The sequence below is a fragment of the Pelophylax lessonae genome (genome assembly GCF_965119305.1).
Source record: "Pelophylax lessonae genome assembly, chromosome: 7".
NCBI classification, from domain to species: domain Eukaryota; kingdom Metazoa; phylum Chordata; class Amphibia; order Anura; family Ranidae; genus Pelophylax; species Pelophylax lessonae.
This window is the reverse complement of record NC_138774.1, coordinates 65357925-65385095: the sequence shown is the minus strand read 5'-3', so window position 1 is coordinate 65385095 and position 27171 is coordinate 65357925. Positions and strand designations below refer to the sequence as shown.

Below are 27171 nucleotides of genomic sequence, written 5' to 3'. Positions count from 1 at the left end.
CAACACCATTATAAAAAATATGTCTTCATACTTGCCACATGCCAGTTCAAGGTCTGAATCTACAGTAACTTGCAATAGGAGTACATACTCAGTCAGTGTATGGGCAGTAGGGATGAGTGCGGTCAAACAACCACCTGGATGTGAGGAAGAGTTTTTTTGTCCTCATTAGCTTGACAAGGTACCCTCTCCTTGTTAAGGGCATGTGGCCTAGTATGGTTTAGGGGATGGGACCTGCATGCTTGGATAAGGGTCTGGTAAGGATTTTTGTATAGGGACCTTACACTTTTTTTTTCTTGTTTTTAGCATGGAGCCCCTGCAAACCCATACCAGAAGCAAAGAGTCTGATTTAAAGTTTGGGGAGGGGTCCCACATCTTTTTTTTAATCTTGTATGGGGTCTCCTTAGACATCGATTTTAGATCCTCTTTAAAGAATAAATAAGGATGTGTATTGTATTTTTTTTTTTTTATTTGCATGGAGTCCCCCATTAACATATATACCAGACCTTGATCTAAGGGTCTGGTATAGATGAAGGGAATCCATGTAAGCTTTGTTTACAAAGAAAGCAGATAGTAGCTGTTATTTACTGGCAATCCAAAGAGTATTATTTTTCTCTACTATAGTACAGATGTACCACTTCACAAGCAGGTTAACAGTATCCCCAGGCATGGTATTTTAGGGGAACTTTGCATTTTTAATGTTTCACTTGAACCAATTGTCTACAACCACTGTTTCTGAGTGACCAGGGTTTTAAACACATTGCTATAGCACTGGGTACTTTGTTGAAATTTGTTCAACTGGCAATGAGCTTTCAAGTGGAAGTGGCTGGAAAGCCACCAGCATTAATGGTTAACTGTAAAATGATAACCTGTAAAGGCTTTTAAAACAATGCCTATGGCCAGTATATGACCAGCTTAGGTCGGTCACTATGAAACCTGAAAAAAATGTTTGTCTGTAAAATAATATTTTATATAAACTTTAAAAAATATATAACTTATATATAAATAAAATAGTGTACATTTAATTGACCAAAAATAATGATGGTTTCTCTTAAAACATAATATTATATTTTTATGTAAACATGTATACGTGTAAAATAAAGTTTTTCTTTAATAAAGCAAGTATTTAAATCAGTAATGTAATGGATGCTGTTTTTGTCATCAGGGATTGTGTACGGGACAGGAGAAAGATGGAGGCAGCTTCGACGCTTTGCTATCCATACTTTGAAGAATTTTGGAATGGGGAAGAGGAGCCTGGAGGAAAGGGTGAAAGAAGAGGCCCAGTATCTAATAGCAGAGTTCCGAAAAAGTGAAGGTAATGCAGGCAAGGGCATTTTGCTGCCTATAGTAAAGCTACATTTACCACTATGTTCTTCCAGAAAGCAGATATGCTTATTATTGGAGAGAGCAGGCTGAGTTCCCAGCATAGCTGAAGAACTCACCACAGTGTGTTCTCCTGCTTAGTGTGGTCAGTTTTTAACAGGAAAGCAGAGGGACTGACAGGAACACCAGGAATTTCACACAAAGGTAGCAATACAAAGAGAACAGGATAATTTTTAATTCTAGTACATAATACAGCAGGCACATATCAGGATATGAAATATTTGATTTACATACTCTTTAACTAGTTTCCGCCTGTGCTATAGCTAAAAGACGGCTATAGCGTGGACTTCCAGTGCCAGGAAGGCATCTATAGATGTCCTTCTGTGATGGCACTGCTCATGCGCACCCTTCAGTGTGTGGCCAGCATGCTCTGTGATGGTCGCGTCCTTCGGACTCGGATGATCACAGAACAGGGTAAAGGGCCAATCACAGTGGCCCATTACCATGTGATCAGCTGTCAGCCTATGACAGCTGTTCACAAAAGTAAACAGGAGATGGTTATCAGGGTGAGGAGAAAAGCTAGTAACCGGCTTCTGTTACAGGGATATCGGTCCCCATCTGTGCCCACCAGTGCTGCTAATCAGTGCCCAACAGTGCCGCCTATCAGTGCACATCAGTGCTGCCAATCAGTGCCCATCAGTGCTTCTTCATCAGTGTAGCTTATCAGTGCTGCCTATCAGTACCCATCAGTGCCACCCATCAGTGCCACCTATCAGTGTCCATCAGCGCCACCTATCAGTGCCCCCTATCAGAGCCCTTCAGTGCCACCTATCAGTGCCCCTCAGTGCCACCTATCAGTGCAGCCTCATCAGCGCCTCCTCATCAGTGCCCATCAGTGTAACTTTATCAGTGCCTATCATCGCAGCTTCATCAGTGCCACCTATCAGTGCCCATCGGTGCCACCTCATCAGTGCAGCCTATCAGTGCCCATCAGTTCCCATCAGTGCTGCCTCATCAGTGAAGGAGAAAAATTACCTGTTTGTAAAATTTTATGGCAAACTATGAAATGTTTTTTGTTTTTTTTGTCTTTTTTTGTTTCTTTAGAAAAAAAAATAAAAACCCCAGTGGTAATTAAATACTACCAAAAGAAAGCTCTGTTTGTGTGGAAAAAAAGTTATAAAAATTTAGCTTAGATACAGTGTTGCATGACCACGCAATTGTCATTCAAATTGCCACAGCAATTGAAAGCTGAACATTGGCCTGGACATGAAGGGGGTATAGGTGCCCAGTAAGTAAGTGGTTAAACCAGTTTCATATATTTACTTTTCAGGAAAACCCCTTGACCCTACTTTTGGATTCAGCTCAGCTGGCTCTAACATAATCTGCTCTCTGGTGTTTGGAGATCGATTTGACTACAGAGATGAAGAATTTATGAATTTGCTTTACCTGATCAACAACAGTTGGCACCTTATGAGCTCTACATGGGGACAGGTGAGGGTTTCATTTGATATGATGATGAATAACATTTAAAATAAAATGTGATATTGAACAAACTGAAATTATTTTATTTATTTTAGCATGGTAACAATTTAAAGAGCATCACTTTCAGTAAGCATTTACAAAACAGTCATGCACCATTGAGAAAAGATATTGATGCTAAAGGCTCACTTTTTTTCTCCTAAAATAAAAAAAAAGATGTTATGCTTACCTGCTCTGCGCAAGGATATAGCAAAAAGTGACCCCAATCCTTTCATTCATCTGCCCATATTCCATGTATAGGGCACTTTTCATTGATTTTAATATCTGAATTCAGCATTTGAAGAATAAAGCTCTATAATTTTTAAAGTGAAACTACACTGCATCTAAGCACCACAAACCAAAAATACTATTTAATTTATTTTGAATATCCAAAGCAAGCTCCCACATCCATCCATGTCTCCATGCTTTTTTTGCTGAGAAATCACTTTGAAAACTCTCCCCTAGCATTTCTGGCCGTGGCCATCTTGAGTAAGTGGAGATTATTCATGTAGCCTTTACTTGCTGGAATCAATATGCCCTTAGCTTAGGCATGCAAGCAGGAGAGGGTGTGCTTAGCTGCAAAAGCCCCTCCACCCCTACTGAAGACTCCTGGGATGTATGACATATTTTACCTAGGCCTGGAAACAAGGAAATAACTGAAGAAATGTAAAAAAAAGTTTAAAGCAAGCAAATATGATATACAGTGAGGGAAAAAAGTACTTGGTCCCCTACTGATTTTGTATGTTTGCCCACTAACAAAATAAATAATCAGACTATAATCTTACTGGTAGGTTTATTTTAACAGTGAGAGACAGAATAACAGCAAAAATATCCAGAAAACCGCATTTCAAAAAAGTTATGAATTGATTGAGTGAAATAAGTATTTGATCCCCTATCAATCAGAAAGATTTCTGGCTCCAGGTTTCTTCTATAGAGGTAGCAAGCTGAGATTAGGAGCCCTCTCTTAAAGGGAGTGCTCCTAATCTCAACTTGTAACCTGTAAAAAAGACACCTTTCCACAGAAGCAATCAGATTCCAATCCAAGAGCTGGCCAAGAATGCCAGGGACAAGACTGTAGACCAACACAATGGAATGGGCTACAAGACTATCGCCTAGCAGCTTGGAGAGAGGGTGACAACAGTTGTGCAATTATTCTCAAATGAAAGAAACACAAAAAAACTGTCAATCTCCCTTGGTCTGGGGCTCCATGCAAGATCTCACCTTGTGGAGTTTCAATGATAATGAGAACGGTGAGGAATCAGCCTAGAACTACAGGGGAGAATCTTGTCAATCATCTCAAGGCAGCTGGGACCATAGTCACCAAGAAAACAATTGGTAACACACTACGCTGTGCAGGACTAAAATCCTGCAGCGCCTGCAAGGTCCCTCTGCTCAAGAAAGCACATGTACATGCCCGCCAGATGTCTGCTGATGAACATCTGAATGATTCAGAGGAGAACTGGATGAAAGTATTGTGGTCAGATGAGAGCAAAATCGAGGAGGAGGAATGCTGCCTATGACACCAAGAACACCATCCCCACCGTCAAACATGGAGGTGGAAAAATTATTCTTTGGGGGTGTTTTTCTGCTAAGGGCACAGGACAACTTCTCTGCATCAAAGGGACGATGGGCTTGGCCATGTAATGTAACATCTTGGGTGAGAACCTTCTTCCCTCAGCCAGGGCATTGAAAATGGGTTGTTGGTGGGTATTCTAGCAGGACAATGACCCAAAACACGCGGCCAAGGCAACAAAGGATTGGTAAAGAAGAAGCACACTAAGGTCCTAAAGTTGCCTAGCCAGTCTCCAGACCTTAATCCCATCGAAAAATTGTGGAGGGAGCTGAAGGTTCAAGTTGCCAAACGTCAGCCCTGAAACCTTAATGACTTGGAGAGGATCTGCAAACAGGAGAGGGACAAAATCCCGAGTCCTGAGATGTGTATGGAAACCTGATGGCCAAGTACAAGAAAAATCTGACCTCTGTGATTGCCAACAAGAGTTTTGCCACCAAGTACTAAGTCATGTTTTGCGAAGGGGTCAAAAAGTATTTCACTTATTACAATGCAAATCAATTGATAACTTTTTTGAAATGCATTTTTCTGGATTTTTTTGTTGTTATTCTGTCTCTCACTGTTAAAATAAACCTACCATTAAAATTATAGACTGATCATTTCTTTGTCAGAGGGAAAACGTACAAAATCAGCAGAGGATCAAATAATTTTTTCCCTCACTGTACTTTCCTATCCATTTACTAATGCTAACAGCATAAAGATTACAATTATTCAATGTTGAGTGAGAGATTGAAGTTCTACTTTATTATTGATTAATATTATTATTTATGAATTATTAGGTCTTTAACTAAGCTGTTAAAAATGCATTGGAAATGCTTGTTGTACATGGAGTGAAGATTTCATCCAATCATCTGGTAGCTGTCTTTTTCTACTCTAACATAAATGAAATTTGGTTGGTTGATAGGCGCAGCACCAACATCCTTCTGTGCCTCTAATCACTGTTATGGAAAGCAATCCAATTTGAAATATCAACAGTTCCTTGATAAAGAAATATGTGTATTTTATGCCCCTTCTCGCTCATCCTTACATTCTTCTTATAGCTACTTTTCGTGTTTCCAAAACTCATGGGGTATATTCCAGGCCCCCACAAAAAGATTTACAAAAACTATGTGAAGCTTGGAGCTTTTGTGGCTAAGAGACTTCGGATGAACAAGGAGACACTGGACCCAAACAATCTACGTGATTTTATAGACTGCTTTCTCATAAAGATTGAACAGGTGTGTATGCAGCCCTTTAGTTTGGTTCACTAGACAATGTTCTTGCTAAATATAAAAAAAAATTGCATAACACAGTAGTTGCAGGCTGGAACAGAGTCCTAAAGGTTTATGTTTATGATTCCTACCCTTACGGGTCATCTGCTCAGCTAGATTTCGTGCCAATGTCACAGTGAAATGTGTAAACCAAGCATTGTTAAAGCCCAAATCTGGGCAATATTATTTGTATATAGCTTTTAATCTTTATAGTCATTTAGATGATGGCTTTCTTCCAACAGTTTGCTCTTAGTTCTCTCAGATATTACAACTCCCGCTGTACTTCAAGTCCATCACAGAGGTCAGTGCTGCAATTCCATTGGACATTAGCGCTGGTTTCTGTCTCTGCACCCCCTTCATTCGATCATCCAAAAAGGCTGTGACTTTTGTGAATGGCTGAGCGGAGAGGGGCTGGAGACATAACACCAGCACCATTGTCTTACGTTTAGGCCCCGTTCTCACCTGAGAGATTTTCTGCTTGAAGCGTGTAGAGTTAAAACACTCAACAAGCCAAATCCAATTAATTTCAATGGCTCCTGTTCACATCTGAACGTTCTGTCGCCTGAAGCAAAACACCTGGAGCTCAGAAAAATACATGAGCTTCTTTTTGGCAGATTACAAGTGTTTTTGGCTCCATAGACTTACATAGAAACCCCTGACTTGAGCGTTTTACAAGCCTTCTCTGCTCCAATAACAGCTCTCCACCCCTAACCTGAAGCTGCAAAACGCTTGTAATACACTTCTAAAAAACGCTTTAAAAAAGCTTGTAAAAAGCTGCAAAAAAGCTATAAAAAAAACGCCCACAAATCGTCAGTACATTGATACGCTTAGGTGTGAATGGAGTCTAAAGGACATCCAGTATAAGACTTTTATTTGGTACTCTGGTTTAAAAAAAAAAACAAAAAAAAAACATGCTCTTCTTTCTTTTATTGTATGCTGAAAAATATGCAAAAATGTGTTTTGCTTCCCATTTTGTATTCGTTTTTTTTCTTTGATACTCTAATGGCAATTGACATTTACAGTAATAAACAGATGAGCACTGTCAAAGTCAGGCTGGGATCTGAACCCACAACCTCTGCTGAATCAGGCAGTGACTCTTCTTACTAAGCCACCTGAGATTCTGGACAGCACGTTGTCTGATCCTTTGGACTTTCTTTCCTTGTCTCTTGTTTCTGGTGAACCTTGAACTCTTTGCTCCTCCCATGAACTTCCTGATTTAAGCCATGTCTCTGCACTTCCTGTTTGCCAGATTATTGTTCTCTCTCCAGCTGATATCTTGATCCTTTGCAAACTTGCAGTTGTCCTTATTACCACTATCACTCATTATTGACCTTTGGCTTGTTCCTCGACTGTGCTTCCGCTTGATCCCAACCACCAACCACTTGTTAACAACCCTTGGCTTGTTTACCCACTTGACCGCCGAAAGATTTACCCCCTTTATGACCAGGCACTTTTTGCCATATGGCACTGCGTTACTTTAACTGACAATTGCGCGGTCATTCAATGCTGTACATAAATGAGATTTATGTATTTTTTTTCCTACAAATAGAGCTTTCTTTTGGCGGTATTGGATCACCACTGCATTTTTTTTTTAGCTAACATTTTTAGCTAAAAACAAAAATAGACTGACAATTTAAAAAAAAAAAAAGGGAATTTTTTTTTTTTTTGCTTGCTTTGTCAATGAAGCAATCAAACTGCATGGGATGACCGTTTCATAAAGTGATCACATACTTGGGAATCACTCTGATTGACACTTACATAGTTAGTCAGGTTGAAAAAGACACAAGTCCATCTGGCTCAACCAATAAAAAAGAAAAAACAGTAAAGAAAACTCAACCATACAATCCCATATACACAATCCTATACCCGCAGTTGATCCAGAGGAAGGCGAAAAAACCCCAGCATGATCCAATTTGCTACAGCAGGGGAAAAAATTGTTTCTGATCCCCCGAGAGGCAATCGGATATTCCCTGGATCAACTTTACCTATAAATATTAGTACCCAGTTATATTATGTACACCCAGGAAAGAATCCAGGCCTTTTTTTAAGCAATCCAGTGAGCTGGTCAGAACCACCTCTGGAGGGAGTCTATTCCACATTTTCACAGCTCTTACGGGGAAGAACCTTTCCGTATTTGGGGACGAAATCTGTTTTCCTCTAGACATAAAGAGTGCCCCCTTGTCCTCTGTGATGGCCTTAAAGTAAATAACCCAATACCAAGTTCATTATATGGACCCCTTATGTATTTATATATATTGATCATATCCCCTCTTAATCTCCTCTTCCCAAGAGAGAATAAATTCAGTTCCTCTAATCTTTTCTTATAGCTGAGCTTCTCCACGCCTCCTATCAGTCTGGTGGCACTTCTCTGCACTTTCTCCAGTTCCCTGATATCCTTTTTAAGAACTGGTGCCCAAAACTGAACTGCATATTCCAGAATGGTTCAGTGGAACTTAAGCTGTCAGTGACAACTGGGATTGAGGGACACCAGCTTTTCAAAATGTCAGGTGTTGGCTCCAGGAATGCAAATATAAAGACCATGGGCAGGAAAGCAACTGTTTTGCATCATGCTGCATATAGGAGCATGCCTACTGTGCCTAATGATGAATATACCCCTGCATGTCCTGACGGGTGCCTAATATTTCACTTGAAACAAGATGCTTACTATGCTTAAAGTATATCTGAAGCCAAAACTTATATTCTTAGTTTTAGAGTGGGGAAGGTATTTATTGAGGGGAAGTCTTTCAATGGGGACACTTGTTCTTATGAAAACTAGGTTAAGTCCTCTCATACTCACCTTGGAGGGATTTCTTCAGACTTCCTGTAGTATTTTTGAAACAGGAAGTAAGCATAAATCTCCCCAAAGCAACATACTATTAGTGATGAACTTGGGTGTGTTTGGATACTCTTCTGGACCTATGTGGCTGAGCCCTCCAGGAAGCTGTAGCCCAAAATGGGCCAATCATCTGTGGTTTGGATATTCTCCACCCCACATGTATAGAAGGGGTATGTATACAAGGATCAGCGGGGTAGGGAATGTCCCCACTGAAGATAATATGTCCATTACAGGTGGCAGCTTCATTGTGGGCTCAGTCTTGAGAGCTCGGAAGAGCATCCAAACAGGCTCAAGCTCATCTCTACACACTATCAGCACCAAAAACACAGCTTTAACTATTCTCTATTTGATGAAAAACGAAAGTTTATAGTTATACTTTTTTGGTCTAATAAATCTTTTCTTTTTTATTTAGGAGAAGAAAAACCCAAATAGTCATTTCAACTATGAGACAATGCTGAAAACAACAGTGAATGTGTTCTTTGCGGGCACAGAAACAGTGGGGTCTACCTTGAGATATGGTTTCCTGATCATGCTGAAGCACCCAGAAGTGAGAGGTAATTGTACCGTAGATGTAGTATCCAAACAAACATTACAAATTGCTTTATTTGTAGTCCAAAACAAATGTACAGTGTTAGTTCACCTTTTCATTTTTTTTCTGTAGAGGTGAACTAACACTTTAAGCTTTGTCCAGCATATGCTCAGTTAACCCTGGACAGTTTAAAGGAATGCACACAATCCCTGTCCTGTCATTTAGCCATGTGTTTGGCTTGTCCTATTTGGGGGACATTATTGAGATGCTCTGACTTTTATTCCAATGCTCATGTGGGATACAATTGTAAAGAATGATTTATAATTTCAGCAATCAATTTTCTCACCAGAGAAAGTTCAAGAGGAAATAGACCGTGTGATTGGTCGAGATAGAAGTCCATGCATGGATGATCGCAGCAAGATGCCCTACACTGAAGCAGTGATTTATGAAATCCAGAGATATGCAGACATAGTGCCCATGAGTGTTCCTCATACTGTGACCCGGGATATCACATTCCGTGGCTATGACCTACCTGAGGTATTTGTTGTTTTGCTTTATCTTTTAAGGTTACTTTGTGGTAAAAGCAAGGAAGCATTAAAACTTCTGTGGTGTATTAATGCCAAGCAAAAATGCTTTACCTACAAACTAATTACAATTGTAGTAAACAATACAAGACATAAAAAGTATTACAAAATATGCATACACATGCGCAAGCTATCTATCCTCCATAGAAAACGAGCATGGACAACGCATGCAATAGGTATACACTAAATAGTTGCTTAATTTGGCTCTTTTTGATGATAGAGTTGCCTTCCTTTTATTTAGGATCTCTATAGACAGCTCCTTGCTTCTTGGAGTCCTGCAAAACTATACCTTTTGTGTTCATCACATGTGTTGAAGTCTTTTGCCCCCCCCCCCCCTTATTCCCTGCCTACTTGTTTTCCTGTTCCATTAGCTCCATGAAACCAAATGGGTTAATTAGCAAATTAATGAGGAACTCCAGTTTCTGAAAACCATACATGGTAGCTTAAATATACTATTCCATTTTTTTTTTTTTAACTATAAAAATCACAAAAATAGCCAAAGCAACGCATTTGTGTAAGAAAAGGAATTAGTGGAAGAGCCAGACTGACTGTAATGCCAGATATCTGATCTGTGGGGCCAACTTGTACTAAGTGAAGATAACAGAAATCGAAATATCTTCTGGCATGTAACCAAGCACATTATAACGTACAGGAAAAAATCACACTGGAACAAGAATTTAAAGCGGAGCTCCACCCAAAAAGGGAAGCTCCGCTTGTTTGCATCCCCCCCCCCCTCCACTGTCACATTTGGGGGGGATCGGGTGCCTGGTTTTTTCAGATACCTGCTCTTACATCCGAGTAAGATCATCAATCTATGACATTTATGGCCCCTCCTCCTTCCCCCTGCTGCCTTCTGGGACACATACAGATCCCAGAAGATGGTGGGACCATTTAGAAAGTGCAGCGGGACTCGCTCATGTGCAGTAGGAAATTGGCTGTTGAGCCTGAAGGCTTCACTGCCGGTTTCCCTTACATACAATGCTAGCGCCTGCATCCAAAGCCGACTGACAAATTGGCTCAGGGTGCAGACATCGCAGGATCCCTGGACAGGTAAGTCCTTATATTAAAAGTCAGCAGCTACAGTATTTGTAGCTGCTGACTTTTCTTTTTTTTTTTTTTTTTTTTTACAGACTGGAGCTCCCCTTTAACTTCTAAAGCAACAGCTCCTGTAATGCTGCTTGATTTAGTAGCAAAGCTGATCCCCAAGCACCAGATTTTGCACTCTCCAGTTTTAGTAAATCAACCCCTATGTGTAGCACTTACTCCCTAAGAACCTGCTGGAATATTTAGGTTCTCCCACTGTTTTCAGTAAAGACCCACTCCTTAACTGTACCCAACAGTGCACTAACACACTAATGGCGATATATGGGCTTCATTAAAACTGGCAATAATCCCTGAATAGAATAGGTGGTCAATAGATTTAACAGTACTAAATAAAGTGGTTCAATGGCAATTATACATTACAATAGCACATTGAGGTAAATAATGTTGCCGTTTGTTCTCCTTAATCACCAACCAAAAATGCACTATGCAAGAACATTGCACATAACAGCAATCAACACAGCAAATATTTTCCTAATACAGAGTGGCGATACATAGATAGCTATTGGAGCCTAACTGCTATTTATAAACCCGAGCTAACCGCTGGCCAGTGGGGAATCTGCATGTACTCTGCAGCAGCAGGGCCACTTGAACTCTTTGTAGTCCACATGGCGAGGTTACAAAGTGTCCCAAAGTAGCAGATAGTAAAGGATGAGATGATACCCTTTGAATGAGCTCCTTAACTGCAGTAATGTCCCCAACAGGTGCATGCACAGAATATCAAACAGACAGAAAGGTCAAAGGTTGCTCATCACTCTGACATCCAGTGGAGGTCCTTCTGGTTGCAGTCTGTCCTCAGATGGCTGGTCCCTAAGGCAGGATGGTGGTGAATGAGGAGCAGGCCACTCTGTCTCTGGCAGGATCTTTTCTCATGCTTCGGTTTCCCAGGTGGCCTCCTAGATCTCTCCCTCTGCTTTGCACAAAGGACCATCTGCCCTGGAGATTGGCAGATTGCCCCTGAATCTCAGCCCCTGCACACCCCTCACTCTGTGCAGGCACTGCAGAATGCCTCTGTCAGACACCAGGCAGCACACCTGCATTGTCCTGCTGGCATATCTCACAGCACAATCTATTTTGTCCCTTTTTGGGCTCCTGGCAGCCTATAATCCTTTCAGATTTTCAACCAGTGTGCTGCCCCTTTAGGAATATACACCCAGGGCTGTGACAAGGGATAGGCACTGTGGTATCATATGAGGTGGTGGGGGGGGGGGGGGGGCACCACGAGGACAGGGGGGGCTTATTTGTGTTGGGAGGGGGAAGTTGGAGGGTGGCAGATGATAGGAATAAGAGGGGAAATTAGGAGGGGTGCTAGGAATGATAATTTGGGGGCATTTGTGTTGGAAGGGGGAATGAGGGAAGAGGATTTGTGAGTTTTGTGAGGTGATATGGAAGAGGGGGGAGGTAAATTGTACTAGGAGGGGAAATTTTATTTGGGGGGGGGGGGGTATTGGTGCTAATAGGGGTGATTGGGGATGATTTGTGCTAGAAGGGGACATTTAGGGGAGAGAATTTGTGCAAGGAGGGGGGGGGAGGGGGGAGGGGGTTTGTGCTCGGAGGGGAAATTTGAGAGGTTGAGGATTTGTGCTAGGAGGGGTGATTTTTTTTGAGGGGGGGGGGTTAGTGAGAGAGAGAATTTGAGCTTGGATCGGGATGAATTTTGTTTTTGGGGAAGGGGGATTTGAGGGAATCCTTAGACTCTGGCTGTGATGTATTACACAGAACTCAAATCAAAATTCAGAAAAATGTCAATATTTTCACAACCGCAGTGTGTGCTGAACAGTATTAGCAGTTCACTGATAGGTTTCACCTGTTGTGGTAGAGTGATAAAAGATTGAAAAAAAATATTTTTGTTTGATTTGGTATCTCACATAATTGTGCTTTGTTTGCGCATATTTCCCATACTAACATTGAGATTTAACTGTGCAAACGTTCAACTACTTTAAATTACTTAAGTTTGCATCTCGTGCCAAATCACTAGCATACAAACTTCCCTGTAAACAAGAATTAGAACAGTCTGTGCTTCATATTATATTTACAAGCACACCCAGTGCTGTCTTTGTTGTAATGGGATTATTCCACCTGTCAGATACTTTTCACATGGTTTAAATTAAAATGCAGTAAATGCATATGGCAGGTTTGTGATCTTGCAGTATGAATCTCTCTGTCAACAGAGAGCTACAAGGTTTTGGAAAAACAACTTTTTTAAGGGAAAGTATAGTGTCTCTTCAATGACCAGGGTTTTGAGTTATTGTTTTAGTTTTTTTACCCTAAAGTAGTACTGATTTCCCTTTAACTGTTACACATGCTTGCTTATTGATGATGTCACATGAGTGATCTTGTTTTAGTGAAATTGAGAACTTGAACCCCTTGTGATCCCTGGCTTTTTTCCATTTGTGATGTCCTGTAGCTCCACCCCAGGCTGAAGCCCAAATTATGGGCATTTCTATGGTGCAGGTACAGAACAGTGCTACTGCCACAGCCTGTTCTCTGCGTGCTGTGAAGTGTCTCTAAATAAATAGTGCAGTGATGCTCTTTATACATATGAATGCCCCCCATCTGCTACCCTATGGCAAGCCTGACATAGGCATGTAAGCAGTGATCACAACATGGGTCCTGGGTCCTGGCATGCACTTGACTCCTGGGGGTTTTAGTAAAGTTTTTTAACTTGTAATTTCTTAATTAATTAATTAAATTTCTTAATTTCTTGTAATTTTTAACTTCTTTAAAGGTGTAAGATTCTGGTACCTTTGGTACCCTTATTGCCCATTTTCCTTTTCATATCTTTTCATATTGTGTCCCACCTTTTTAGTTAGGTGGAACGCATATACCTTTAAGCCGTATGACATCATCACTGAGCGCCGCTCTGAGCGGCTATTTCAATCGCCGGCTTTCTCTCTCAGGTTGTTCGTTCAAACCGCATGCTTACCAAGCCTTGTCTTATGCTGCCGGAGCCTCCAGCTATTCTCTTTACCTGGAACTGACCGGAACCTCGATACTGATCCCGTATCTCGCTACCGGATCACTCCCTCACTACCGGACCCCTCTACTTACTAACCTACTAGTGATAAGTACCCCACAGGGGATTCCTCCATAATTAACTTACACTATCTACTTCTGCACATTAAGGACTGTTACTATCTATGCATTACTAATTCTATCATCTGCACTGTTACATAGATTGCTAGCTCTTGAGTCTACTATCATCTATCCTTGCACTGGGTTAGTCTCTCCTGTATATCATCTGCTGTCCTTACTACCTATTACCATACATGATTACTAACCTATCTGCATCCTACTTATTACCGTCTACTACTCTCCTGAACATTACTATCAAGTGCTTATCATTGCTATCACTGCTCACACCTGTCCCTTCAGCACATCACCTCTATACTGTCATATACATCCTATCACTCCAGGAACATCTTATTGAGTGTGTGTATATCTGTATGCTGAAGCAGGCGGGTCCACAGTGATGAGTCTGAAGAGTTGGATCTGGTAATTCAACACATCTCTACATGACTACTGAGTGGAGATTCTGCAGCTGCAAATCCAGCTTACTATAAAAACGCAGGAGCGTTACAGATTGAACGAACCCAAAAAATGGATTCAGCAGAATTACCCACTCAAGTGATACAATTAACACAAAAAGTAAATACATTAATACTTGCTCTTACTGAAGTAAAAGATGAAAATCAGACTCTGAGACAGCAGATAACCCGTCTTTCACAGCTTACTGCTGCTCAGCCCCCTGAACCTAAAATAAACCCTCCTCTAGTGTTTACAGGTGATTGGAAAAAATTTAGTGAATTCAAAAACGCATGTCAAATGCTTTTTTTTGCTAAAACCTCGTACTTACCCTACTGATCAAATTAAAGTCTGTACCACTATCTCATATTTAACGGGTGATCCACGGGCCTGGGCAGACTCTCTCTTTGAGAAAGATGATCCTCTTCTCAACTCCTATACCTTATTTCTAGCGGAACTCGCTAGCTTATATGAAGACCCCAATAGGCAGAGTACTGCTGATATCCAATTGAGGGCTTTAAAACAAGGAAGGAGACCTGTTGAAGACTTTGTAGCAGAGTTCAAAAGATGGACCCTTGATTCAGGGTGGAATGATACATCTCTGCGAACTCAGTTCAGGCTCGGGTTGTCAGAAGCCGTTAAAGACGAGCTCGCCCCGAGCGGATTTACCTGGCACTTTAGATGCCTTAATACAACTTAGTATCAACATTGACAGGCGACTGCGAGAAAGAAAGGCTGAGAAAATGGGAATGCCATTGTCCAGTCCTTCTCGGATTTCGGCCGTTGACCCTACTCCTATGGAGGTAGGAACTATACGCCCACCTTTATCGATCACTGAACGAGCCAGGAGAAGATCCAGAAATCTCTGCATGTACTGCGCATCCCCGGATCATTTGATAAGCGTCTGTCCCCTTGTCCGCAAAAAAGAGGGTGAGTGTTCACATGTCTTACTAGGGGGATTAACCACTTCCTTTTCTAATCCCTACCTCTTTGTTCATTTGACATTGCAGTGGGACCAGACTAGGATCACCACCAAGGCTATGATCGACACAGGATCTTGTGGGAACTATATCGATACACGTTTTGTTACTTTAAATAAAATACCTATTATTTCAAAACCTAAACCTGTCTCTGTTAGTTTCATTAACGGTATTCCGTTATCTTCTGGTCCAATCACCAATCAGACACAAGCACTCCTTGTCACTGCTAACGAGTCTCATATGGAGACCACCACTTTTGATGTACTACCTTCACCACATTTTCCCATTATTTTGGGACTTCCCTGGTTACACATACATCAACCAACCATAGATTGGAAAACACGGACTCTAACCTTCCCTTCTCACTATTGCGAGATCACGTGTAACCTCCCATCTTATGGAAAGGTCCTGTCTGTGGTGTCAGATGAGATTACACCACTATGCTATCAGGATCTGTCCGAAGTCTTCCTTGAGAAAAATGCTCAAGTGTTGCCTTCCCATAGGGACTATGATTGTTCTATCGATCTACTCCCTAATAGCAAATTGCCTTTCGGCCATGTTTATCCTCTTTCACAGGATGAACTTTCTCATCTCAAGGAATACTTGGATGAGAATTTGACGAAAGGGTTCATCAGACCCTCTACTTCTTCCACAGCTGCAGGACTTTTCTTTGTCCGCAATAAGGATTCAAGTCTTAGGCCTATTATTGACTATAGGCAACTAAATACCATTACGATAAAGGATCGTTATCCTTTACCGCTCATTCCTGAACTCATTGAACAAGTGCGTGGGGCTACTTACTTTTCTATATTGGACCTAAAAGGGGCATACAACCTAATCCGAATCCGTGACAGAGATGAGTGGAAGACAGCATTCAGAACCAGATACGGATTATTCGAATATCTTGTGATGCCATTCGGGTTGTGTAATGCTCCCGCAGCTTTTCAAAGATTCATAAATGACATCTTCAGAGACTTACTTGATGTCTGTGTTGTGGTATATCTGGACGATATACTTATCTATTCTCGATCTTTGTCTGAACATATAAAACATGTAAGACTTGTGTTATCCAGATTACTCGCACACAACCTATACGTGTAATTAAAAAAATGCCTATTTTATAAAGAAGAAATACTATTCCTAGGATACATCATATCTAAAACCGGAATCAAGATGGATATGAGCAAGATATCGTGTATTCTGGATTGGCCTATACCAACAACTCGTAAGGCATTACAGCGATTCCTCGGATTTTCAAACTTCTATAGGAAGTTCATCAAGAACTTCTCTGCTATTGTGAGACCTCTCACACAACTTACAAGTATAAAGAAACCATTCAAATGGTCAGAAGAAGCAAATGGAGCTTTCCGCTTGTTAAAATCAAGCTTTACTTCTGCTCCCATACTACGCCATCCAGACCCATCCCTCCAATATATTCTGGAGGTAGATGCGTCAAACATGGCAGTAGGAGCAGTTCTCTCCCAACGACCAACAAATACTTCACCACTCCACCCAGTTGCTTTTTTCTCTAAATCACTAAGCAGCCCAGAGGTGAATTACCCAGTGGGTGAAAAAGAGTTGCTTGCCATAAAACTGGCACTAGAGAATTGGCGACATTTACTTGAAGGTACCCGATTACCAATACTCATATATACAGATCATAAAAATCTTCAATACCTTCAGACTAACAAAACTCTTTCCCACCGGCAGGTACGATGGTCATTATTCTTCCTAAGATTCAACTTCCTAGTGACCTACACACCTGCAGACAAAAACAAAAAAGCGGATGCGCTATCACGATTAACCGAAGATAACTGCGCTGAAGTTCCTTCTATTCCTATAATACCCTATGAACGTATTATTGGTGTTGTTCGTTCCCTGAAGGAAGAGATTTTGCACAGTATAGGATTGGATTCACCTCCACCACAACTAAGTACTGATGCAGAAGGCTTCCTCTACTACAACGACAAACTCTACATACCCCCTACTATGCGCACCAAGATCTTGGAATTGTCACATGATGTGCCTATGGCAGGACATATGGGTATGACTAAGACCCTTAATTTGCTTACCAGGCAGTTTTGGTGGCCTGATATGAAGACGTCTGTACAAAAATTTGTTTCTTCATGTGACATCTGTGCAAGGTCCAAAATTGACACTACAAAACCATCTGGTCTACTCTGCAGTCTACCAATACCCCAGGTTCCATGGGAAGTTGTGTCCTTAGACTTTATAGTAGAACTACCACCTTCCAAAGGATTTAATACCATTCTAGTGTCAGTGGACCATCTGACAAAGATGGCACATTTCATTGCTATTCGCAGACTACCTTCATCTAAGCAAACAGCGGAATTACTAATGAAACATGTGTTCAAGTTACATGGAATTCCAAAGACTCTTTTATCCGACCGTGGTTCACAGTTCATCTCCAAGTTTTGGCAAGCTCTATGTCACATACTACGGATTGAGCGAAAGCTCACTTCTCCTTACCACCCTCAGACCAACGGACAGACTGAAAGAGTAAACCAGTGCATTGAACAATATCTACGTTGCTACACCTCATACCTACAGGATGATTGGGTGGACCTCCTCCCTCTGGCGGAATTTGCTTATAACAACGCAACCCACAGTACTACTAAGCAAAGTCCGTTCTACTTAAACTATGGGTTTCATCCCACACTTCTTCCACCACGCATCCTACCATCAAGTAACCCAGTAGCCTCGGATTATCTTACCCAAATAAAAGACTCTCTGGGTTTACTTAATACCACCATCTCACACGCTCACAGTCAACAAAAAAGGTACTACGACCTTCGTAGAAGACCTTCTCCTCAATATGCTATTGGGGACCTCGTTTGGCTATCGACGAAAAATTTAAGGTTAAAGATCCCTAGCAAAAAGCTTGGACCTTTATTTCTGGGACCCTTCCCAATTAAGAAACTCATTGGAAAAGCTGCAGTACAACTCACTTTACCGGCAGATCTCAGAATACATCCCATCTTTCATGTGTCGCTACTGAAACCACATGTTCCTAACCAAGGAATAAGGCCTACCATCTTACCTCCACCTCCAATACAAGTTGAAGGCGGAGAAGAATTTGAGATTAGGGAGATTTTGGATTCTCGTATCCACAGAGGAAGACTCCAATATCTCATAAGATGGAAGAACTATGGACCCCAAGACGACACCTGGTTGGATACTTCTGATGTTCACGCACCTAGGCTTATACGAAGGTTTCACTCTAAATACCCGGAGAAACCAGTGCTATAGGCCTTCCGGAGCCGGCCTTAAGGGGGGGGGTACTGTAAGATTCTGGTACCTTTGGTACCCTTATTGCCCATTTTCCTTTTCATATCTTTTCATATTGCGTCCCACCTTTTTAGTTAGGTGGAACGCATATACCTTTAAGCCGTATGACATCATCACTGAGCGCCGCTCTGAGCGGCTATTTCAATCGCCGGCTTTCTCTCTCAGGTTGTTCGTTCAAACCGCATGCTTACCAAGCCTTGTCTTATGCTGCCGGAGCCTCCAGCTATTCTCTTTACCTGGAACAGACCGGATCCTCGATACTGATCCCGTATCTCGCTACCAGATCACTCCCTCACTACCGGACCCCTCTACTTACTAACCTACTAGTGATAAGTACCCCACAGGGGATTCTCCATAACTAACTTACACTATCTACTTCTGCACATTAAGGACTGTTACTATCTATGCATTACTAATTCTATCATCTGCACTGTTACATAGATAGCTAGCTCTTGAGTCTACTACCGTCTATCCTTGCACTGGGTTAGTCTCTCCTGTATATCATCTGCTGTCCTTACTACCTATTACCATACATGATTACTAACCTATCTGCATCCTACTTATTACCGTCTACTACTCTCCTGAACATTACTATCAAGTGCTTATCAATTGCTATCACTGCTCACACCTGTCCCTTCAGCACATCACCTCTATACTGTCTTATACATCCTATCACTCCAGGAACATCTTATTGAGTGTGTGTATATCTGTATGCTGAAGCAGGCGGGTCCACAGTGATGAGTCTGGAGAGTTGGATCTGGTAATTCAACACATCTCTACATGACTACTGAGTGGAGATTCTGCAGCTGCAAATCCAGCTTACTATAAAAACGCAGGAGCGTTACAAAAGGCCAGCAGAGGATCAACTCTGCAGGGTATATTAAAACCTCCCCTCTGTGATTTTGTCACTTTGTGCAGAATCACTTATTTGATATGATCCATGTTGAAAATCTTAGACTGGGCAGGTATAGCATGCTCTATTTTGTTGAGAAATCTCTTTGAACCCACCCTAACATTTTTGGTCATGGCCATCTTGAATAAGGGCTGATGATTCATGTAGCATTTACTTCCTGGAATCCATCTGTACTTAGCTCAGGCATGCATGTAGGTGGGTCTTAGAATGTGACTGAATCACCCACATGTACTCCTCCAGGGACCACCTGTATCAGAGCTCGCTCAAAACTAGCATCGACCATACTCTCAGTCCACAGCACTATAGGTACTCTTCTTTACCTTCCCAGCTGCACTGAGGGTGTGCCTAAGTCAAGGTGCACCCTGTGCACACACTCACCATACCCTTGGTCATTACTGTCACACCATTCCTATGGTTGAGGGACACTCACTATATCAGGCCTGATGACTTGCATGCGGTTCCAGGACTGGCTCCTACTTCCCCATCCACCTCCATCCCCTAGCCGATCAGGTTTGCACACAGTTGGGTTCACCGGAATCCTACTTCTCCAAGTGGGTACTTCATGAGATGCACAGTCTAGCATAGCTTAACAGGGTACATTCTCACTTTACAGCAGCAAGGGCACTGACAATCCACTTTAGAACCATAAAGCAGCCAAAGGCACGGTCCGACTAAATTTTATTATAATAGATATGGGCACAAGTCCATGTGCATAATAATTTTTCAAGCTTCAATAAGAAGTTCACTATGGAGTGGTAGTGTATGTTTCAGAATAACAGCAGCGCTACACAAAATATAGTGAATGTCCATATATTAAATAGTTAATGTCCCATGTGCAATCAGTCCTATTAGGTAGAAAGTCCTAATAGAATAGGTTCCAAAGATCAATTGTGACCATGTGGTGTGCCAAAACACTCTCCAGAAAGAAAATGTAAAACAGCATATAATCATAAACTTGAAGATCCGAGTATTGCTCAGTACTCCTTAACTGTGGTATTCCTTCACCATTCTATGCACTCACCAGATATCAAATCACTATAAGCCTTGTATTAATATCCTGGAGCTTGGTGACATCCCATTCAGAGTTGTGATCGGCAAGGTGAACCTCATGGGAGACTGGCACTGTGCAAAACAAAGTTCACATGTGGTAGCAACAATTATGCTTACATACTGCAGTATTTATTAAAACTGGAATACATAAAAACTTACTTATATTATATACATATAGTATTACAACTCATAGTGATTTGCTATCTGATGAGTGCATAGAATGGAGAAGGAATACCACATTTAAGGAGCACTGAGCAATATTCGGATCTTCAAGTTTATAATTATATGCTGTTTCACATTTTCTCTCTGGTGAGTGTTTTGGCACACCACACGGTCACTATCGATCTTTGGAACCTATTAAGGACTTTCTACCTAATGGGATTGATTGTACATGGGACTATAGCTATTTAAAATATACCGCCTTGCCAAAAAAAGTTGCCACCATAGATAAAGGTCACACGCTCCAATATTTTGTTGGCTTTGATTACGGCACGCATTCGCTGGGGCATTATTTCGATAAGTTTCTGCAATGTCACCAGATTTATTTCTGTCCAGTGTTGCACTCATTTTTCACCAAGATCTTGTATTGCTGATGGAAGAGTCGGACCATTGCTCATAGCCTTCTCTTGCACATTCCAAAGATTGTCAATGGGGTTAAGTTCTGGACTCTGTGGTGGCCAATCTATGTGTGAAAATGATGTCTCATGCTCCTTGAACCACACTTTCACAATTTGAGGCAGATGAATCCTGACATTGTCATCTTGGAATATGCCCGTGCCATCAGGGAAGAAAAAATCCATTGATGGAATAACCTGGTCATTCAGTATAGTCAGCTGACCTCATTCTTTGGGCATATGCAGTAACTATCCAATAAGATCGTTACTGCATGATTAGTTTAGTTAGTTGCTTAGTTATTCCAGGTGGCGACTTTTTTTTTTTGGCCAGGCAGTGTATAAACATTCACTATATCTTGTGTAGCTCTGCACATCTTTTGTTATTCTAGTGTTTACTGAAGGTTGTATATTCACCTTTAAAGGTGCTGGCTGCTTGTTGAATATTTTATCTTCGCTCACTTATATAATTTTGGTACTGTATCTTTGTGTGCCCAGTAGCAGGGGTGACCATCCTAGGGGTAGAAAAGATTAAAGGTGCTGTTCTCTAAGTAATTTCCATCTCTCCTGGTTCCTATTTTCCCGCTAGCCAGGCTGGGACTCTTCCTAACTAGGCTCCACCTAGTTTATATGATCCTGGCAGGAAGAACATCAACTAATTCTATTTCTTGAAAGGACATTATCTTAAAGGTTTAACAAAGTGACCCCTGCCTACATGCAGCCAGAAGTTTGTGCTTAGCTGTACCCCCCCCCCCCCAGTTTGTGCCTCCTTCAGGTAAAAGAAAAAAAAATGCCATGGAGACTCCTGGGATGTATTATCATTTTGGCCTAGGCCAAAAACCAGGCAGCAACTAACGAAATGTTAAAAAAAAAGGTTAAAACAATTATAGTATACCTTTCAGTCTATTTATTAATGCTAGCAGCATAAAGAATAAAAAAAGTTTAAGCATAACTCCACTTTTGTTGAGAAAAAAACGTCCCCTCTGGGTGATCGGTGTATTTTGCAAGGATTATAACAACCTTTGTTGTAGATTCCTACCTTTTGTTATTTTGAAGAAATCATTTGTTCCTCAGTCAGTGCCTCTGTGCTGAGTGGGTCTAATGGGAGTGGTTTCATACTTATCTGTCAGCTGTGCAGCTGCAGAGCACTAATGGGGAAATCTGCTGGGCCTGCATCCCTTTAGACGTGTTTCTATTGGGAGTATCTCACCAAAAATTAAAATTTTGCTGCAGGGGATGCCAGAAATCTGACTTGTATCTTAGGCAGACTTGTGGGAAAATTGGTGAGCCAATCACACAAGCAGGAAATGATGTTTCTGGGGTGTGGTCAGTATACATTCTGTGTACAGAACAACTCCAGGTAGCCATATTGCATTGCATTTTCAGAAAATTACAGAGCTGCAGAATGTAAAAAAAAGGTAATTTTTTTCCCCCCACAAAAGTGTTTTTACCCTTTAATGATGATTGAGAGAATTTTCACTTGCATTTTAAAGGTGGATTGAGGTGCCATTCACAACGCATTGACATATAAGTAACATGGGCATTGTTATCAGCTAAAGTTGAAAGCCATGAAAACGAATACAATCAAAACTATACAGAGCATTTATTACCTAGTTTAGAGAGGTGTTAGATCTGTATCCACATAAACATGCTGAGAAACATTGTTATGTGTCTATGTGAGCGTTCTACAGTTATCGACAGTGATCCCCACACTCGTAGTCCATTGACATTTTGTCCAGCTCTGTAACTGAAACTCCATACCTCCATACAGATATAAAGCTGGAGAAAGAGTCTGGTGGAGCCTGGCATTGCACCCGCCATCCACTGATTATGGTTGCAATGCTTTGCTGGTTCATTGCAAAAATGAACTGGGCGGACGTCATATGACGTCCAAAACTTTGCGGGGGTATACCGGGATGATGCCTCTAGCTAGAGGCATCATCCCGGTACCGTGGTTTAAAGCTGACGGTCGGCTTTCCGTCGGTACCGATCGATGTGGCTCGGGAGCCCCTCGATCGTTACCCGGGGGCGGGAGGGGACGTCCCCCCCCCTCCCGCCGCCTTCCGCGGCTTTTATCCGCCCCGGTCACCGTTAGCTCGCGCACAAAAAAAAACGTATACGGAAGTCGAGCCGCGAATGAAATCGCTGTTCAAACCACACATGTGAGGTATCGCCGTGATCGCCAGAGCGTGAGCAATAATTTAAAAAAAAGAGCTACACTCTAACTCTAAACTGGTAACCGTTAAATACATTTAAAGTGTCGCCTATTGAGATCTCTATTGACCGTAGTTTGTCGCCATCCCACGGGGGGGGGGCGCAATTTTAAACCGCAACATGTTGGGTATCTATTTACTCGGCGTGACATCATCTTTCACAATATATAAAAAAAATGGGCTAACTTTACTGTTTAGTATTTTTTAAATGCAGTGAAATGTAATTTTTCCCAAAAAAATGGCGTTTTAAAGACCGCTGCGCAAATACCGTGTGACAAAAAATATTGCAATGACCGCCATTTTATTCTCCAGAGTCTTTGCTAAAAAATATATATATATATAATGTTTGGGGGTTCTAAGTAGTTTTCTAGGAAAAAATACTGATTTTAACTTGTAAACAAAAAGTGTCCGAAATAGGCCTAGTGGTGAAGTGGTTAAACATATGTGTATTTATTATTTTTTTAACCTTTGCCATTAACAATGCAAAGCACCTGTTGATTTGACATTCAGTGAATAGAGTCCATTCCAAATACTGTTCACCACAAAGGGGTAGGAACCAAAAAGCTCCCATTTTGGGGCCATTGAGCTGGTCATTAGCTGGCCACCATGACAAAAGTAGCGTGCGATGCTGCAAATTGACTACTGCTAAAGTGCTAAGCAAGTGGTTCATTTAATAGCAGTATAGAACTTTAAAGACTGAATAAGTGCACAGGTGCAGAACTATATCCTAACAGTTTCCAGCTTGACTCCACTGTGGTTTGCTCATGGGTCCTTATAAGCATTATATAAGAAGAAAGCTGATTCTACTAGGTGTTAAGGTATAGAATGTCTCATATTCCTTATCCTAAAAGATTGGTGTTCTGTTCCTTAAGAAAAAGTGAGAACTTAATACTAGCAATTCATATCCCACTAAGTACTTAATAAAGAAAAATGTGCACAAAGGGACAGATGGGGACCAGCAGAGGACAGAGAAAAACACACCAGTAACTTGGTAGTAAGATGCCAATGGTGTGCTCTGTGGCAACAAAGAAGTGGTGTACTGGGTGCGGTAAGGTAATCGAGACCCAATGTATATAGTGCAACTACTATGGTCCTATATAAAGGAGCACACATAATTAGGAAAACATATCAGTGTTGCTACAATTTATGTCAAAAACAAGATTTGTACGAATATGGCACTTAATATTTTATCCCTAGGGTGTGTAGATCAGCCTCAAATCAGCATTCCTTCACAGTTGATGTAATCTACTTTTGATATACTGACCACATCTAAAAACACCAACAACAAGTTTCCATTTAGAGCAGTGTACTTCCCAACAATCTATAGTGGCCAAAACATCAATACTTCCCACATGGAAGAAAAATATATTTAAAATATATTTTTAAAAAAATTCATTTTTTTCCCCCAAATATATTGGAAATATATTTGAAATGCTACGATTTTGGCCATATTTCATATATTTCTAAAATGTTTTCCCTAAATATATTGGAAATATATTTGAAATGCTACAATTTTGGCCATATTCAATATATTTCTAAAAATTGTTCCCTAAATATATTGGAAATATATTTTTCTTCCATATGGGTTGTAAAGGTTGCCAATTAACACCTACACAACCTACACATGCCCCCTCATCTATTTAGTTGGCCCAACAGCACAAAATATCTAGGGGAAATAGTTAATAGGTCTAGATGTTACAATCCAGTTTTCTCATCCACAAAAACATGTGAGAGGTCTGTCATGAAAGCCACAGAGGATCCACTTACCCTATAAGCCTGTAGTGTAGTCCACAGCACCATACGCCTTTCCTCCTTGAATCAAGTGTCCATTTAAAACCGTATTTGCGCCAAATCTGCTTTGCGGTCCACACAGACTAATTGGCAAATAATGTGCCTAGTACTCCATTACCCACCACCACATCAATTTGCATCTACAGTATCCATATGAGAGGTTGCGTCTATTCTTCCTCTCTTGGCATCTGCCTCCTGTATAATCCACAGCCAACCACAAGTAATTCGGCTCAGCCAATGGTCGCGGCCGGAGTCACACATGCATGAGGCATCCTAAATCATGTAAATGCAAAAAACAAATGTCTGCACATGCGCCAAAGATACCAGCTCTCATTTTTTATTACAGTTCTCTGATCTGTAGAGTCCCCCTGTGGTGTTGTGTATTGTTGTGCCCTATGGGGCTTGAGGTGCTGGTAGTGAAGGCGGAACTGGCCGGGGGATGATGGCGCCTCTTCGGCGTGTGAGCATCTGTGCTAGCTGTTGCTCCTGCACTGAGCACTGGCCAGCTACTATGTATTGATACCAGCTACTGTGTTATTGGTTCTGCCTGGGACTGTGGGTGGAGTAACCTTTACAATTATTGATTTTCTTGGCCACTATAGATTGTTGAGAAGTACACTGCTCTCAATGGAAACTTTTTGTCTCTGTTTTTAGATATGGTCAGAATATCAAAAGTAGGTTACATCAACTGTGATGGAATGCTGATTTGCCCTTGGGATTTCTGCTTGAGGCTGATCCACACACCCTAGGGATGAAATATTAATTAAGTGCCATATTCATGACAAATCTTGTTTTGAACATAAATTGTAGCAACACTGATAGGCCTTTTTTACTAATAATGTGTGCTTCTTTATATAGGACCATAGTAATTGCACTATATACATTGGGTCTCTCTAAACTTACCTTACGTAGTACACCACGTCTTTGTTGCCACACAGCACACCATTGGCATCTTTTGGGCTTCAATTGGCACATGTTAGTTGTCTAAGGTTGACATAGCCTGTTTGCGATACATGATGCTATATGTTATCTTTTCTATAATGAATTGTTGTGCTTCTCTTCTTTGGATAGGCTAAACTTTCTTTGCAGTCAAGATACTAAAGTCCTGAGGAAGCAATGTATGCGAAACGCATCAACCTCTTGAATTGCTAGCAAAGAAACATTGATGAAGCATACTGTGTATATGGCCTATATTATTCAAAGTATCACTTTATTCATGGTTTTATAAATATGTTACTTTTTTACTTTTTTCTTTTTTTTGTAATAAAGATACTTTTTATAAAAGCCATTTTATCTGTCCTTCTCTGGTACCAGTAAAGTCCACAAGTTTTACTATACAGTTTTTAAGCAGCTATAACAGCTTCAACTTTTCTGGGAAGGCTGTCCACAAGGTTTAGGAGTGTGTCTATGGGAATGTTTGACCATTCTTCCAGAAGCGCATTTGTGAGGTCAGGCACTGATGTTGGAAGAGAAGGCCTGGCTCGCAGTCTCCCCTCTAGTTCATCCCAAAGGTGTTCTATCAGGCTGAGGTCAGGGCCCTGTGTGCACGAGAAGGTCTGGCTCGCAGTCTCCACTCTAATCCATCAAATAGTGTTCTATCGGGTTGAGGTCAGGGCTCTGTGCAGGCCAGTCAAGTTCCTCCACCCCAAACTCGCTCATCTATGTCTTTATGGATCTTGCTTTGTGCACTGGTGCACAGTCATTTTGGAACAGGAAGGCACCATCCCCAAACTGTTCCCACAAAGTTGGGAGCATGAAATTGTCCAAAATATCTTGGTATGCTGATGCCTTAGGAGTTCCCTTCAGTGGAACTAAGGGGCCAATCCCAACCCCTGAAAAGCAACCCCACACCGTAATCCCCTCTCCACCAAATTATTTGGAACAGTGCACAAAGCAAGGTCCATAAAGGCATGGAGGAGGAGGTTGGGGTGGAGGAACTTGACTGGCCAGCACAGAGTCTTGGCCTCAACCCGATAGAACACCTTTGGGATGAATAAGAGCGCAGACTGCAAGCCAGGCCTTTTCGTCCTCGTCAGTGACTGACCTCACAAATGTGCCTCTGGAAGAATGG

The 27171-nt window shown here is 41.4% G+C and overlaps 1 protein-coding gene across 1 annotated transcript in view; it reads left to right on the top strand.

Annotated features, from left to right (window-relative positions):
- Positions 1 to 27171, top strand: part of LOC309560463 (uncharacterized protein) — a gene marked incomplete at its 3' end in the record, with an annotated part of 164790 nt that overhangs the window by 66774 nt on the left and 70845 nt on the right. The window contains exons 13-17 of the mRNA XM_082264096.1: positions 1163 to 1312; positions 2651 to 2811; positions 5449 to 5625; positions 8907 to 9048; positions 9373 to 9560. Coding sequence (XP_082120222.1) covers positions 1163 to 1312; positions 2651 to 2811; positions 5449 to 5625; positions 8907 to 9048; positions 9373 to 9560 — 818 coding nt within the window. The remainder of the gene's footprint in view (positions 1 to 1162; positions 1313 to 2650; positions 2812 to 5448; positions 5626 to 8906; positions 9049 to 9372; positions 9561 to 27171) is intronic.